Genomic DNA, 17243 nt, shown 5'->3' with positions numbered 1-17243 from the left:
TAAACCTGTTTGGTCTACTGTGTCATTTAAAGGTTGTGTTTCCTTATTAATTTTCTGTCTGAATGATCTGTCCATTGGTGTAAGTGAGGCGTTAATGTCTCCCACTATTATTGTGTTGCTGTCAATTTCCTCTTTTATAGCTGTTAGTACTTGCCTTATGTATTGAGGTGCTCCTATGTTGGGTGCATATATATTTATAATTGTTATATCTTCTTCTTAGATTGATCCCTTGATCATTGTGTAGTGTCCTTCCTTGTCTCTTGTAACATTCTTTATTTTAAAGTCTATTTTGTCTGATACGAGAATTGCTGCTCCAGCTTTCTTTTGATTTCCATTTGCATGGAATATCTTTTTCCATCCCCTCACTTTCAGTCTGTATGTGTCCCTAGGTCTGAAGTGGGTCTCTTGTAGACAGCATATGTACAGGTTTTGTTTTTGTATCCATTCAGCCAGTCTGTGTCTTTTGGTTGGAGCATTTAATCCATTGACATTTAAGGTGTTATTCATATGTATGTTCTATTACCATTTTCTTAATTGTTTTGGGTATGTTTTTATAGGTGCTTTTCTTCTCTTGTGTTTCGTACTTAGAGAAGTTCCTTTAGCATTTGTTGTACAGCTGGTTTGGTGGTGCTGAATTCTCTTAGCTTTTGCTTGTCTGTAAGGCTTTTGATTTCTCCATTGAATCTGAATGAGATCCTTGCTAGGTAGAGTATCTTGGCTGTAGGTTCTCTCCTTTCATCACTTTAAATATATCATGCCACTCCCCTGGCTTGTAGAGTTTCTGCTGAGAAATCAGCTGTTAACCTTATTGGAGTTTCTTTGTATGTTATTTGTCGTTTTTCCCTGCTGCTTTTAATAATTTTTCTTTAATGTTTGTCAATTTGATTACTATGTGTCTTGGCGGGTTTCTCCTTGGGTTTATCCTGCCTGAGACTCTCTGTGCTTCCTGGACTTGGGTGACTATTTCCTTTTCCATCTTCAGGAAGTTTTCGACTATAATCTCTTCATATATTTTCTAGGGTCCTTTCTCTCTCTCATCTCCTCCTGGGACCTCTGTGATGCGAATGTTAGTGCATTTAATGTTGTCCCAGAGGTCGCTTGGGCTGTCTTCATTTCTTTTCATTCTTTTTTCTTTATTGTGTTCCACAGCAGTGAATTCCACCATTCTGTCTTTCAGGTCACTTATCTGTTCTTCTGCCTCAGTTATTCTGCTATTGATTCCTTCTAGTGTATTTTTTATTTCAGTTATTGTATTGTTCATCTCTGTTTGGTTGTTCTTTAATTCTTCTAGGTCTTTGTTAAACATTTCTTGCATCCTCTCGATCTTTGCTTCCATTCTTTTTCCAAGGTCCTGGATCATCTTCACTATCATTATTCTGAATTCTTTTTCTGGTAGGTTGCCTATCTCCACTTCATTTAATTGATTTTCTGGGCTTTTATCTTGTTCCTTCATCTGGAACATAGTCCTCTGTCTTTTCATTTTGTGTATATTTCTGTGAATGTGGTTTTCATTCCACAGGCTGCAGGATTGTAGTTCTTCTTGCTTCTGCTATCTGCCCTCTGTAAGATCACTTCTTTATAAGCTGCAAGTAGATTTTCTCTTCAACATGAAAATTACACAAAAGTGCCTGTCTTCTACCAAAGTTCATTCTTCTTCAAGTGTCACTTTCAGTCAGGCTACACTTGACAGTGCTCTGGCTTGAGTACAGAGACAGCAAAGTGTCTGCAAATGGGTATCTGAGATTTGGAGGCCTGTCTGTTTATGACATTAATATGAATACCAAAAGGACGTTTTATAACTAAAGGTTATAATTTAATGTTTGAATGAATGAGATTACTTAGGAAAAAGTATCAACAAGGGCTTCCCTGGTGGCACAGTGGTTGAGAGTCCGCCTGCCGATGCAGGGGACATGGGTTTGTGCCCCGGTCTGGGAAGATCCCACATGCTGCAGAGCGGCTGGGCTCGTGAGCCACGGCCACTGAGCCTGCGCGTCCAGAGCCTGTGCTCCTCAACGGGAGAGGCCACAACAGTGAGAGGCCCACGTACCGCAAAAAAAAAAAAAAAAAAAAAGTATCAACAAATATTGAGAAATATTAGAGTAAATCTGTAGAAGGGAATCCTGAATTTGGGAATCCAGAAAAAGAAGTCAGTGTAGATGAATGATAAAATCTGTATTTAGTTTTATACAATCATTTTCTTCCTGGCATCTCCAGCCGGGAAAGTGTTTGTCCCAAATAAGACTGCAGTCATACTTATTTACTGTTTTCTTTTTTTTCCTATTGTTTTCTGCTAATATTTCACACATTGATACATTTACTTAGTCATCTCATTTAGTAGACATGTATTGAATGTATAGTCATGCAGAAAGATGCTGGGGTTTGTGGATCATGACCCCTCCCCTCCTGACTCCCAGTGGTGTGGCAAATAGTTGTTCATATGTAAATTCTCAAAATAAGACATATTGTGCTTTACGTCAACATAGATGTAAGAATAGATATAAAAAGCAACTTCTCTAGGAGAATTGTAATAATAATTTAATTCTGGATTTTGAGTTAGGAAAGATTTCTTTAAAAAAAAGTGGCATTAGACTTAATAGAAGAATTAAGTCATATTTGAGTTAAGACGATTTGGGCAATTGGGGCATATTTCATGCATGAAGAACTTGTTCAAATGCAAGGATAATGGGAAGTGAAGGGAAACCAGAGAGACTAATCTTTACATAGTCTCTCAAAAGACAATACAGATCACAATGTGTGAGAGGAATTATAAAGAAGAAAGAGACAGGTGTAAGAAAGTACGATTCTCCTAAGAGTCATATGCCCATTCATTTTTCTTTCTGTCAATATAATTTTATATTATATAAAAAATATAAATGTACTGATGTACACCATATATATTTTATACACTGCACTATTATATACATCAATATGCATAATAAAAATAAAATTCGCAAAGAAAAATTGGAAAGGAGAATGAATTGAACCACATAACTATATGTTTTGCATATAAACTCGTTTATAGATAATTATCAAATATCTGAATATTTTGCATGATGAAAAAGCAGAGTTTAGATTATTCAGAAAATATACAATTTAGTAATTTATTAGAAGTTAGTGCTGTACTCTAATTTTCAGACAAAATGTCCAACTGACACTGAAGTTTCATTACACTAACATATATGGTTGTTTGCATAATAAACCATATTTACTTATCTTGTCAGCATTCAACTCAATTCAGCAATGTCTCTTTAAGAAGTACCGTGTCATCTTTTATATTAGACAGAAATTAGGGAAGTATTTTATATTCAAAACATATCAGAAACATAATTTGTAGTGATTCTGTTAAGTATTTAATTTGTGACATTTTCTAGCACAATATTATGCAAGTGTCTCTTAAAGGTCTTATTTACGTAGCATGTTTGACATGCCTTGTTCACTAGCATTAATTCATGTTGTAGTTTTCTTAATAAGCTAAATTTCATATGTGTTTCCAGCTGTGATAGTTTAACTCCGACAAGGAACAATTGTTCTGCAATAAGTGATGAGGATACCATTTGTTGGCTGATATTTAAGAAAGCCTGTTGTTTGTAAATTCTAAAATGAATTTGGGATTAAAGAGCATTTAGAGTCCTAAAAACAAATGGTGTTTCCTGAATTCTTAAAACAAAATTAAATTAGCTTAACTCATTCAGTACTGTTATTGGTTTGGGACATTTTAGCCTTCCATTTGGTTCAGAAATTTAAACAATGTATTTTTATCACTTACTCTTAAACCATTGCTCTGGTAATACTTTTATACTACTTTAATGGGAATTACAATATGTTCATTAATAATTTGCTTTTTAAGAGAAAATTATTATTCATAAGATCTTGTTTAAAGCATACTCTAAATGTCTGACTAATTAAATTCAACTTATTTCATTTTTCTTCTATTAGATGTTTCTTTTAAAAAATGGTAGCACCAAAATATTCCTAGAAAGCTCTACAGATACATCATGGAATAAGGGGTTTTCCACCAGCAAGATTAAGACAAAGAGGGATACAACATCTGTTGACTCTGCATTTATTCACTGAGAAATGGCAATCAGTGTTCTCCCACCTTCAAACCTCTCTATATATCTCACCTGTTGAATCCCTTGCTCCTGGTTACAATGGATAAATGTCTGTGTTTCAATCTAGGCCAATGCCTCCACTGTGTACTGGGTTTCATCCTCTCGCCTGTTTGGGGAGGTTGCTTAAGCAGAGCTGTCTCTTCTCTCTTGAATCATCAAATTTTCCTTCTCTACTTTATTACCCTTATCTGCATAGAATGTTATAGTTTATTCTTAATAAACACCCCTTGACCAACAGCTCCCTAGACTATTTCCTTATGCCTCTGTATTCTTTTAATGTAGAGCCCCAATTCCTTTTTTCCCTTTCTCTTTTTTTTTTTTTTTTTTGCGGTACGGGGGCCTCTCCCGTTGTGGAGCACAGGCTCCGGATGCGCAGGCTCAGCGGCCATGGCTCACGGGCCCAGCCGCTCCGCGGCATGTAGGATCTTCCCGGACCGGGGCACGAACCCGTGTCCCCTGCATCGGACTTTCAACCACTGCGCCACCAAGGAAGCCCTCCCCTTCTCTTTTAAAACCACTCTAATTATATTTTCATTCTTACCATTTGACCAAATCTTTCCAGTCAGGTCAAATATTAACTCCACATTGCAAAATCCGATTAGTCTTCAACTTAGTTTACTTGCTTTCTCAAACACATTTTATAGCAATGATCATTCTCCCCTTGAAACACTTTCTTCATTTTATTTCCTAGATGCCATATTCTTTTTGTTTGTTTGTTTGTTACCCACTCACTTGTCGTTTCTCTTTCATCTTTTTTTGACGAACTCAACTTCTAAATGCTGAAATACTCCAGAACCCATTCTTCAGATATATTTATACTCATATGTTATAATTTGACATATATATATACATATATATGGTTATTATTTTCAATCTCCTTGTGGGAGCCTGGGGCTTCTAGGCTTTTAACCCCAATCTCTCTCCTGAATTCTAGGTTTTAAAATTTAACTCTGTGTGTTCTATCTGCCTGGAATGTTCTTCCCCAGTTGTAAACATGGCTTGCTTCTTCAATGAATTCATGTCTGTGCTCAAATGTGAACTTATTACAGCAATCTTACCTGATTATCTGATGTAAAATTTGAGAGTCCATCTTCCCCAGTATTCTCTTTTCCCTTACCCTGCTTTATTTTTCTTCATAGCGATAGTCAGTACTTGGCATGATTGTATTAAGCTGTTTCTTTGTTTATTAACTGCCTCTTCTACCTAGAATGTAAACTCCATGAAATCTTTATTTGGTTTGTTCTCTGCATCATTTTCAGTTCCTATAGCAATGCCTGACACAGTGAGCCCTCAATAATTATTTGTTAAATTCACAAAATCAAACTTTAACTTTACCTTAGTGTGACAGTTTTCCCCCAAAGTGTTGGTACCTGTATTCATACTCCCACTGGAATGTTTGAGAGATAGTTTCCTCACATCCCTATCTATAATTGGCATTATTAAACTCCCAAAGTTTTTGCTTGGCTAATGGCTGTGAAATGCTATCTTCCTGTTTAATTTACATTTCTTTGTTTATTAGTGAGATTAAGACTTTTATTGCCCAGTTTCTTACTTTTTAAATTTTCTGTGTATATCCTTTGCCCATTTTCCAATAGGGTCTTTGTTTTAAAATTTGTTTGCTTATGTATTTAATCATTGATTAATGAAAGGTTTTCTCTGTATTCTGGATACTAATCTTTGGTTGCTAATAAGACTGTAATTTATCTTTTAATTTACGATGTCTTTTATCACGCAGATGTTTTTAACTCAGATGTAGTCTATTTGTCCATTTGCTCTTTTGTGCTTCATGCTTTTTGTTTTGTTTAAATGTCCTTCTTTATCCCAAATTCTTAAAGCTAGGTTTTGAGATTTTTTTCTAATATTTTTAAAGTTTTACATCTTATATTAAGTTCTTTAATCCATTTGGATATTTTTTTGTTGTTTCTTTTTTGTGTGATGTACAATGTAATGTCATTTTGGTTTAGATAATCTTCTCAGTGCCACTTATTGAATTTCCTGCCCTACTCCCACTCATGTGTGATACCATCTCTGTCGGCTATCACCAGTATCAGCTTTGGTGCATGTGCACCAAAATTCTGATCCCTGGTTTACATGTGCATTCCTGCTTCAATAATTCTGTCTAAGGTCTAACCACTGTAGCTTTTTAGGTTTGATATCGGGTATGATGGTTCTCCCTGTCTTGTTCTCTCTCAAAATTGCTATTGTTAACTGTTCGCCAATCCATATGAATTTTCAGATGAAGACAGTTTCTAGAAAAAAAAACTTTGAAGATTTTATACATTAATTTTGGAATAATTGACATTTATTTGTAAAAGTTTGACATTGTTAAAATTGTAAAAAGATTGTAAAATTATAAAAAATGCCATTTGTAAAAATTGACATTTTTACAGTAACAATTCTCTTTAGCTTTGTGAGGAATATAGTCCTTGAGTCTTTGGATAATTTCTGTAATTTTCTCCATGAAAACTCTGAACAAACTTTTAATTTCTCCCTATAATTTTTGGTTTTTTTGTATTTGTATATTTGCTCTTGAGAATAGGATTCTTTCTAAATTAATTCTTTAAATTAGTTTTTACTGATTTATGTTAACTTTCTTGATATTTATGTATTAGTCTGTGTCAGGCAAACTTGCTGCACTTTTTTATTGATTTTATAGATTAGTTCTATAGATTCTCTTGGATTTCTATAAGGACTTTCACATTATCTCTACATAATACTAATTTATTTCTTCGTTTCTCGCTTTTGCTTATAATTCTGTATTTGTTCATTTATTTTATTGTGTTTTTGAATATAAGTATTAATGGGAAGCATTCTTGTCTTATTCCCATCATAATGGAGAGGACTTACAATGTCTCACCACTCAGTATATTTTTGGAAGAGGGCCTTTAACATGTTAATGAATTCCCTTCTCTTTCTAGTTTATTAAGACATAATATTTTGAATGAATGCTAAGTCATAACAAATGTTTTTCATCTTCTCAATAATTTATTTTCTATTTCATTAATTTCTGCTCTTAATAAGTTATACTTTCATGAACATTCATTGAGTTTATAGTATTGTTATGTTTCAGATTTCTTTAATTGAATGCTTTCATGTAAGTACTATTTCTGGCGCTGTTGAAAGCTCCCTGTTTTCTTGTCTCAGATCTGTGGTCCTCTTTCTTGGTTTCCTTTTGACTTAAATATATATTACCCTGTTTGAATACCAATGCTTGAGAATACTAAAAAACAAAAGGCTGCAGTGTAGGATATAAGCTAATTTTCATGGTAGGGAAGATTGAATAGCCATGTATTGGCTACAAGCTCATGGTTTGGATTGCTGATTTGAATCTAGCAAGCTGTTGGTGGATACTTTTCTTAGCTAGGACCATCTTTCACTGGCAATGGAAAAGTTATGGCACTGACAACTAACAGGTGTGCCAATAATAAGTCTAAATGTTCTGAGCTACATCTAATTGTGGAAAGAAGAAACGGACATATGGAACAATTAGTGAGTGATGTAAAATAATTTGATAAATTATGTAGTTTAGACTTAAAGGATTTATGACTGCAGAGGAGAGAAAAGCATTGAGGACTAACATATTTGTAGGAAGTTCATAATATAGTATGGACTTTCCCTGTGCTTTTGAATAATTTATGGGGCTTAGAATATAAGATTGAAAAAGAATGTCATTGCAGTTGAAGTAAATAGCATGATTAAAGCATGAAGGTATAAGGTATACTTGAGGGATATGAGATCAGCTTAACTAGAGGCTGATTATTTGGCCATATGGAAAAAGTATTGGTAGGTAATGGTGAGTTTCATTGTGTATGGCCTTGATTTACTACCATAGGAATTGGTTTTATAAAGGAAAGAGTTTGGAGGGCAGGGTGCTAACATAAAAACGATGGTAATGATAAAGATGGTGAAAATAACTGCAAACTTCGGTTGAAGCAAATTATATGCCAAACACTGTTCCAAGTACTTTATATGAATGATTTAAATGAATCCTCAGAAAAATCTTGAGGTAAGTATTATCACCATAATCATCACTGGTAGAAGTAATCTTTGTTGCTGTTGTTCTGTTCTAAATGTAGATACTTAGGCAGCTTCTATAACATGCCTAAGCTCTCACATCCAGTAGATGACAGAATTTGGACTTTGAGCAGACATTATGCTTCTTCAGAAGGAATTATTAAAATTAGTTTGATGTGGTCCATAAGATGGACTTGTGAAAGTGAGAATGCTTCTGAGGTTGTTGCTGGGAGGCTGTGAAATAATTCAGCTGTGCAGTGATAGAAACTTGGCCTCAGGAAGTAATAAATCAAAGAGGACTCCAAGGTTCCAGGTGTGAGTGACTGGGGCAATGGGGCATTAATTCTGCTTTCTTTGTCAAATTAACTTTCTTTTTATGTCCTTTTTTTCCCTCTTCTCTCTCTCTCTCTCTCTCTCTGTATTTCTCTCTTCCTTTCGTTTGGGTAATCAATTTGAGAGTGAATGATTTTCAGGATTAGATATTTTATTTATTTATTTTTTATTTTCCTTGGGTCCTAGATATAGCTATCATACTCTTGTAAAAAAATATAAAGGAAAAAACATGTTTTTGAAAAACCATGGAGGATTTAAGATATGCTTTTACTCCAGACCGAAGACATTCTTCAGTAACAAATCATGTTAGAACATCACATAATCTCCACACATGTCCAGATATAGTGCAAAGACATAATTTAGAAATTTACATTATAAAAGTACTTTGATTTAGGATCAATAGACTAATCCTTTCAGTAATTTAGAAAGTAACAAGAAAGTCTCACCTTGTAGATTTCTGTGCTAATCAACTCAACAACTGAATGAATGGAGATAATTTCCGGAAACTACTATACCTGTGTCACTTTGAACAGATTACCTGTTCCTTTGTCTCAGTTTCTCCTATATGTAGACTGAATATAATGATACCTTTTTGCTTACCTGCTTCTATCCTTGAGAAGAGCAAACACATCTGTAATGTGGAATATTGGAATATAAACGCTAAAGGACTTCTTTTATAGCTATATCTATATCTATATCTATCTGTATCTTTATCGGTATATAGTTGCTTTACAACGTTGTGTTAGTTTCTGCTGTACAACAAAGTGAATCAGCTATATGTATACGTATATCCCCATATCCCCTACCTCTTGAGCCTCCCTCCTACCCTCCCTATCCCACTCCTCTAGGTGGTCACAAAGCACCGAGCTGATCTCCCTGTGCTATGCAGCTGCTTCCCACTAGCCATCCATTTTACATTTAGTAGTGTATATGTGTCAATGCTACTCTCTCACTTCGTCCCAGCTTCCCCTTCCCCACCATGTCCTCAAGTCCATTCTCTACGTTTGCGTCTGTATTTCTGCCCTGCCACTAGGTTCATCAGTACTGTTTTTTTTTTTTTTTAGATTCCATGTATGTGTGTTCACATATGGTATTTGTTTTTCTCCTCTGACTTACTTCACTCTGTATGACAGACTCTAGGTCCATCCACCTCACTACAAATAATTTCGTTCTAAAGGACTTCTTGAGAAGACTAAGAAGGAAAGGTTTTATTTGGGGGTGTGTGTTACTTAATATTAGAGTATACTCAGTACCAACTTATTCCAGTGACCTATTATCCAGCAATTTATACTTGTTTTGTACTTCAGCATTTAAAGTCACCCTATTGGGTTAGGTCTTCTGAGAAGGAAACACAATGGTGTGAGATAGTTACTTGGAAAAAGAGCCAGAGAAGGAAGCGAGAGCTCCTTGAGACCACACTGCAGCTCACAGCCTGTGCAAGGAGAGAGGGAAGGGAGAAAGTCATAGACTTGGAGTGAACTGAGGGAAGTGCAGCCTTCATGGTGGCAAATGCAAAGGAGCAATAGTAGGAAATCTAAGCAGTGCCTTTTCACAGCTGCCACATCCACGCACAGCATCTGATAAAAATATCACTATTTTCAACTTTGCTAGCCCTTTGCTCTTACTGAACCTGCCTGAATGAGCTTTATGTCTCCTAGTCCATCAACATGTTCTATTCTGCTAGCCAGTTTATGTCTTCTATTCATCCTCAATCCTGGGCATATTGATCAGCTATTTCAACTAGGTCTCTTCCATTAGGTTTCCCTTTGTCCTCTTCTGGGAACACCTGTTGATTCTAAGCTCTGAGTAAGTCTAAGAATTTCTTTTCTTTTTCCAAGTTCTTACTATACCCAGTGTTTCTGAAGAGTATCATGTAACTGTTTTGATTTGGGATCACAAGAAAGTCATCCAAATTGGTTAAGATTACTGATTTTGGAGTTGCACATGGCTGGGTTTCTAATCCTGGCTTCCCTGCTCACTACCTGTGTTAATTTGGTCAAGTTACACACCTCCGTTCAAGTCTCAATTTTATGATCTGACAAATAAGGATAGTAGCATGTTCCTTACAATATCGTGAACTTGGCACATAACAGTTGCTTAATGAATGACAACTATGTCATTAATAACTTCAACCAGGACTTAGGACTTTTCTGCACATTTCTACATGTTTTGGACTCCTTTTTACCTTCTCACTGGAGTTAATTCAAACCTAGTTCTACTCTTTCAAATCACATAATCTTGGGACCACATGTCCTACATTACTGAAAAGTGACAGGCCATCTCTCATTCGGTAGTTATTGAGAACCTGCTATGTGCCAGAAAGTTTTTTGCAGTGAATCTACAGTGGTGAGTCACACAGACCAAGTCTCCACCTCAGTGAAGCTTATGGTCTATTTCGTCAACTTCATTGTTTTATACTTCAAAAATTTTAACTTATTTTTTACTTCCATTTTCTGTCTCAGGCCTGTCTCAGAGGAAGTTTGTCCTTATCCTTTTCTAAGACTAACCCTAATTCTCTTCTTATTTGGCTATCCTAGAGTTTTTTTCTGGCAACCATCTCTCGATCTACTGTGTATCTAGTAGTACCTTTCTCTACTAGATTATCTTCTCTTTGCATGAAATTTTCTCCCACATTTTTAAGAACAAAAACACAAACAAGCCTCATGTGAACATGCTTATTGCTTTCTCTTTTCTTCCTCTGTTTCCATTATTTTGCAATCTGGCTTTCACACCAAGTCTATTTAAATAGCTCTCTCTTAAACGTGACCTGCTTTGGTCTTCCCTTAGCTATCTTTTTTTCGTTAAAACTGAAGCACTTATTCTTAAAATATGTTTTCTTTGCCACCACGTATACCCAGTTCTCCTTCTATTTGTTTTTTCAATCACAGTGTGTCATCCTTTGCTCTTCATTTCAATTTTTTTCATTGATTTTCTCAACAGGTATTCATTGAGTGCTTATTACAGGCACTCAAGTGCAAGTCATACAGAGTCCATAGTTTCTAAATTCTGTTTTCTATCTCCCTCACTAAAACCTCAGAACTCTTCTCTTGGCAATCTCACCCCCTACAAATCCTAATTTATGTCTTCAATCAAAACCTTCCAGTTAATTTCATTCCTATGGTCACATTTTCCTTCTGTTCCTCTGATTCCCTAGTTGTTCCTCAAACTCCACCTGTTTCAAATGAATGCTACCATATTCACCTAACACTTTCTTTTAAATTCCAAATATCTGCTAATATCATCTTCTAGTCACTCAGGCGTTCAGATTTAAAATGATTTTTGTTCTCTTGCTTAAACCTATCTCTGGTTTTTATCCTCACTGTTACCATTTGCTCCTGGTTATTTTACTTCCTCCTTGGAGTATTATAGATGAGTCCTCACTTTTTAAACCACTTTTCCAAAAATTCTTCCTGATCCTCTAACAGAGTTCAAATGTCTTAGTCCTGGTATTCAATCTTCTCTAAGAACTGCTTCAATCTTATATTCCATTGAATCTTCTATCACCTAGTTGTAAGCCCTTTGTCTTTCAGTATTACCTTAGCCACTTGTGCTTTTCGTTTTCACACCTGCATGGCATCACACAAAGGCTGTTCCTCCCATAGCATGCATGCTCTGTGTTTACCTTTGCTCATGGAATCCCATCCATCCTTCAGAGTGCAACACAAGTGACACTTCTTTAGATCCTCTTTACCCTTCATCCTCCCTCTCTTCTGAAACACTGTAGAATATTTTATTTCTTTTGTCATTCATCTTATACTACGTTGTATCTTCTCGTCTCACTTAGGAGGGTTTGAGGTCCTTGAGGATAGAGACTTGTGGCATTCCTATTTATGCTTTATAGGATCCTGAGCACGCAGCCTTCCTCAGTAAACATATATTAAAAGAATAAAGTAGTGGAGAAGATCTTCCTCTCTTCAGAGTGATTACTTATCACTGAAGTACAAAGATAAGATAAAGTAATAAACTGTCTATCCTGGCTGAGTAGTCTTCTAGAATGACAAATACAATAAGTAATTGCTATGTGTGCAACTAATTTCTCTTCCTCTCTCATTGTGTTAAGGAGAAGCTTTCTCAGCCAGGCAGAGGGAACAGGGGTACCAAGTCATAAGGACACAGTCCTTTCTCTGGAGATGTTTACTGTCTTTGAGACTGACATGCATGCAAATGATTTCATGTAAAATAAAAGAAATTTTAGCTACGAACTTATATGAAAAAGATACCACAAGTACAAAAATTACTAAATGAGTTTATAATCATATTCTTGTAGAATATTCTTTATGAAACCTTAAAAAAATCAGGTAGTGGGACTTTCCTGGTGGTCCGGTGGGTAAGACTCCGCACTCCCAATACAGGGGGCCTGGGTTCAAACCCCGGTCAGGGAAGTGGATCCCACGTTTACGCCACAACTAAGAAGTCTGCATGCCTCAACGAAGAGTCTGCATGCTGCAACTAAGACCAGGCACAGCCTAAATAAATAAATAAATACTAAAAAAAATTTTTTTTTAAAATCAGGTAGTGGTTTCCATCTTAATATCTCTCTGAACTTTAGTATAGCAAATATAGTGATGTTTTCTTGATTAAGTTTCAGAATTATACAGATCTTGCAGAAATGGTATATTTATTTCCCATAAAGGTATTTAGGCTATGTAACATCCAGTTTGCTTGATTGGGGCTAGAATTTTGAATCACAAGTGAGTATAAATTACAATGTTGTAAATTATATTTACTTTGGTGGAAAAATATTTTAAAGACACAGTGAAAGGGGATTCATTGTTTTCTTTTTTGAACAAAGGTTTACAATGAGTTTTGCCTGCATTAAAAGGTACGATCTTTGTTATAACCCATATATAGTAGGTACTTAGTATGTGTTGGCTGCATGATGACACTTGGAGAGCCCATCTGCCTATGAAGTTCTATGAAATAGAGATTTTTAAAATTGAGCTTTGGAAAGAAAAGGCTAGTTAAATATAGAAGAACGCATGCATACTACTCTGGAGAACTTAAAATGTTCAACTTGACAAGACAGACATATTTTTGAAAAGTTAATTAAATTATACAATATAATAATAATAGGGAGTTCAGTGATATTATATAACTTTTAAATATTGATTATATTTCCAGGTTTTCTTTCCTGTTAGTACTCTGCTACAGCTCAACCTAGACAGGAAAATGGGTACATTCTTTTCTTTTTTTAAATTAATTAATTAATTTATTTTTGGCTGCATTGGGTCTTCGTTGCTGCGTGCGGGCTTTTCTCTAGTTGTGGCGAGCAGGGTCTACTCTTCGTTGCAGTGTGCAAGCTGCTCATTGCGGTGGCTTCTCTTGTTGGGGAGCACAGGCTCTAGGTGCACGGGCTTCAGTAGTTATGGCTTGAAGGCTCTAGAGTGCAGGCTTAGTAATTGTGGCGTACGGGCTTAGTTGCTCCCCGGCGTGTGGGATCCTCCCGGACCAGGGCTTGAACCCGTGTCCCCTGCACTGACAGGTAGATTCTCAACGACTGTGCCACCAGGGAAGCCCGGTACATTCTTTATGGTTAGGAAGAACTCTTTTGCCATTAGCCCACGCTAAACTGGTAGTTTTTACAGCTTACAGCCCGACAAGAGACCAAGTCTTTATTACCTAGAGGGAAGCACTTAAATCATCTGAAGATGACTGTTCTGTACTGAAGGAAAGTTTGAGTTGGCTGCTCGAGATTCTGTCTCACACCCTGGGTGGCAAGGGTTAGTTTTTCTGCCGAACTGACAGTTTCCACCCTCAGGGTGGGTAGATTAGATTGGGAAATATATAGGAGGGGAGCTTGTCAAGGAAATTCAAGGAGCAGAGTTGATAAGTTCTAAAGGGAATTCTAACCTGGTCCCCAGATTGAATCATAAATGCTTATATTTTATGGATTTATACAAGTGTGCAGAAGATACAGACTAAGAAGCAAAAGAAAGAGCAAAGAGTAGAAGGTGTGGGAAGAAAATATACCAGAAGAGGCATACAACTCTGTGGCTTGTCCAGCTCATCATTTGTTGAGTTGTGAATAAAATACCAGTTTTGAGAGCAACTGTGGTGATGACTGAAAGTTTTTGAGACATTTCTTTAATGGTGATTCAGGAGCCTGAGTACTGTATTGCGTTAAAAATTTGGAATTACAGGAAACAATTCTGGTAACAAACAATGGAAATTCATTCTTGCATCTCTGTACTGGCTGCTGCAGTCCAGCCCCAGGCAAGATGAGTCTGTATGTGGTTCTTATGATTCTCTTATAAAAAAGAGACACCTGGTAAGAAATTAGTTATTGACAGGTATGAATTTGTAACAAGTATGAAGTGGGAAATGTAGTCATAAAGGGATTTATTTCCCTTAAAACCAGGCTATCATTTATATTTAAACTTTTGCTGCTTATAATTCACTGCGTCATACAATTTGGTGCAGATTGAAATATCTCCTTGAAGGCTTATTTATATTTTACATACAGATTTGTGATCATCCAGGCTTAGCCATCATTTCTTGGAATGTTTCGCACTGATTATGTGTCAGGCTTTTTGCACTGATATTGCTCTACAATAAAATAACTGTTCTCAAAGTGAGATAGACTCTTAAATTAGTATTTTCTTCTATTAGTCTAAATATTTATATCAGCCACGTAAGTGTTCTACTTGTATATGGATTTATAGAAGACTCTAAAAGGGAAAAAGAAACAGGAAATAAAAATCATTAGCTTGATATAATACTGACAGCTAATATTTCTATCATGGTTACTGTTTTTCAAACCCAGCTTGAACTGCTTACATACAGTAATATATTTAAATTTCAGAACAACCATAGTAAATTGGGGCTATTATTGCCTACACTTTACAACTGAGAAAAGTGAGGAACAGAGGGGTTAAATACTTCTCCTGGGTAAACATGGAGGGTAATGCCAGAGCCAGGATTTGAACCCAAGCAGTCCGACTGCTTGGCACTCCTACTGTCCACTTCTATGGCTAAATTATTCTTGATTGGACCAGAGGTAGAGTATGTAGCTGTGTTACTTCAAAGCTGTGTTTTAACATGATTATTTATTAACATGGTTGTCCCTCCCTTACTAGATTATGAACTTGTGAGTACATGAACCATGTCTTATTAACTTTGTCATATACAGTGCTCAATAAAACTTTTATTATTCCTGAATTACAGCTTATTATTGCTCTGAGAGATTTTATCCAAGAGACTTCTCTATTTTGAAGTCATTGGTTTTATATCCACAAAACTTTTAGATCCACAAAACAAAAAATGCAATTGTTACCTCTAAGTGAAGTATTTCATTCATAATTCTCTTATTTCTTAACTATTTTAAAGAATAAAATAGCATGAATGAAGCAAATTAATTTTTTATGGGTATGGAATAATTTTAGAATCATGTGACTTGGTTGAAATGTTTTTTTCTTTCTTTTAAAAAATTACTCTTTCTTACAGGGTGCTGCTTTAATTAGAATGCTGGCTAATTTTATGGGCCATTCAGTATTTCAGAGGGGTTTGCAAGTAAGTAAAATGCTTTCTATTTTCTCTTACACTTTTCCTTGTTCCTGCATTTATTTTTTTCCCCATTTATTTATTTATTTATGGCTGCTTTGGGTCTTCGTTGCTGCGCACGGGCTTTCAGGGGCCACTCCTTGCTGTGGTGTGCGGGCTTCTCTTGTTGTGGAGCACAGGCTCTAGGCACGCGGGCTTCAGTAGCTGTGGCGCACAGGCTTAGTTGGTCCGTGGCATGTGGGATCTTCCCAGACCAGGTCTCGAACCCATGTCCCCAGCATTGGCAAGCGGATTCCCAACCACTGTGCCACCAGGGAAGCCCCTCCTGTATTTATTTTAAAGATATTTCACAACTTGGGAAATTGCTAATACAGAAATGCTGAATTTTATGGAAAACTTTAAGATGAATAAGGTAAACAGTGTCGTTCCACATGACAAATGAAAGTGGTAGACAAGATTCCATACCAACCCACAAAACTCCAACTGTTATACCATTTAGAATCTCTTTAATATGCATTTTAAAACGGAAGTAATTTTCAAATATATTAGATCCTAAGTATTCTATACAAGATTTTATGGAAGTCTGATTCCCTTTTCTTCCATTTAAAAGTTCATATAAAGTGAAAACAAGTTATGTTAGCCTTCTTAGAATTATGTATTTGAGAAATTCTTAATGCTTTTTTTCAGATATGTGCCTTTTATGTTGTTTGCTCTTTTAATGTTGACATACATAGATTGTTAGTTTTTCCAAGTATATTTAAATGTTTTCTTTAAATTAGAAAATGCACTGTTTTTAAAAAAAGGGGGAAAAAAGAAACAGTTTTATTATAATACATTTATAGTGTGAAGTATGGAATCTGGCAGTAGATTCTTAGAAAAGGAGGATTCTTAAATTCTTGAAAGCAAATATAGAAAAATAGAACTTTTATTCCATTGAATCTGTTGGAGTAAATCATGTTCCTAGCAGCTGTGACTGATGAATTATTTATGATGCATTCTACTTAGAAGTGTCCTTAAAGTAAATTGATGTTCACCTGAAATACAATTATGCTAAGACAGAGAGAGCAATCAATCTTAGCTGTTCTTAGTAAGCTTTTCATTCTGAAATTTAAATAAACTACATATGGGATCAGGTCATATTTTAGTAGTGTAATTCTATCTTTACCCAAAATAAACCAAAAGATAAAATACAAAGCAAGAGTTAAATATGTTATGACAAAGCTATAAATACGTTAACACAACAGAGAAAAAATATATAAATTTCTTGAAGAATAATTTCCCTTA

General features: G+C 35.6%; 1 protein-coding gene across 1 annotated transcript in view; it reads left to right on the top strand.

Annotated features, from left to right (window-relative positions):
- The window catches only part of TRHDE (thyrotropin releasing hormone degrading enzyme), a 390487-nt gene that overhangs the window by 264845 nt on the left and 108399 nt on the right, over window positions 1-17243 (top strand). Inside the window, exon 7 of the mRNA XM_065887537.1 lies at window positions 15903-15968. Coding sequence (XP_065743609.1) covers window positions 15903-15968 — 66 coding nt within the window. The remainder of the gene's footprint in view (window positions 1-15902; window positions 15969-17243) is intronic.

Source organism: Phocoena phocoena, chromosome 11 (assembly GCF_963924675.1).
Source record: "Phocoena phocoena chromosome 11, mPhoPho1.1, whole genome shotgun sequence".
Taxonomy (NCBI): domain Eukaryota; kingdom Metazoa; phylum Chordata; class Mammalia; order Artiodactyla; family Phocoenidae; genus Phocoena; species Phocoena phocoena.
The sequence above is the reverse complement of the archived record's forward strand: the minus strand, read 5'-3'. Positions and strand labels throughout refer to the sequence as shown.